Below are 520 nucleotides of genomic sequence, written 5' to 3' on the forward strand. Positions count from 1 at the left end.
CTGCTGCTGCTGCTGCATCTACAGTTGCTTTTGCTGCTGCATCTGTTGCTGTTGCTGCTGCTGCATCTGCATCTGCTGCCGCTGCTGCAGCAGCTGCTGCTGCTGTATCTGCTGCTGCTGCTGCTGTATCTGCTGCTGCTGCTGCTGCTGCACAGGTCGCCTCAGGCCCTCCTTCGAATGAACCCGAAGCAGCTGCGTGCGCTGCCTGCAGCAGCAATCGCTGCTGCTGCTGCTGCTGGTGCTGCTGCTGCTGCTGCTGCAGCTGCTGCCGCAGGGTATACGAAGGTTGTCTTGCTGATGCAACGACAGCAGCAACTTGCTGCTGCTGCTGCTGCTGCTGCTGCTGGCGAAAGGGGAGAGCTGCTGCTGCTCCTGCAGCAGCAGGCCCCCCCATAAATAGAAGAGGGTGACGCAGCAGCTGCCGCTGCTGCTGCTGCTGCTGCTGCTGCTGCGGCAGCAGCAGCAGCTGTCTGCTGCAGTAAGCTGTTCTGCTCCCTGAAGCCGGCTGTGCAGCAGCAAA

At 61.3% G+C, this 520-nt stretch overlaps 1 protein-coding gene across 1 annotated transcript in view; it reads right to left on the minus strand.

Moving 5' to 3' along the window:
* EMH_0100180 (uncharacterized protein) overlaps positions 1-394 on the minus strand; it is a gene marked incomplete at both ends in the record, with an annotated part of 600 nt that extends 206 nt beyond the window's left edge. Inside the window, one exon of the mRNA XM_013494364.1 lies at positions 1-394. Coding sequence (XP_013349818.1) covers positions 1-394 — 394 coding nt within the window.
* Positions 395-520: the final 126 nt, after the last annotated feature.

This window comes from Eimeria mitis, genomic scaffold (genome assembly GCF_000499745.2).
Source record: "Eimeria mitis Houghton genomic scaffold, Emh_scaff11191, whole genome shotgun sequence".
NCBI classification, from domain to species: domain Eukaryota; phylum Apicomplexa; class Conoidasida; order Eucoccidiorida; family Eimeriidae; genus Eimeria; species Eimeria mitis.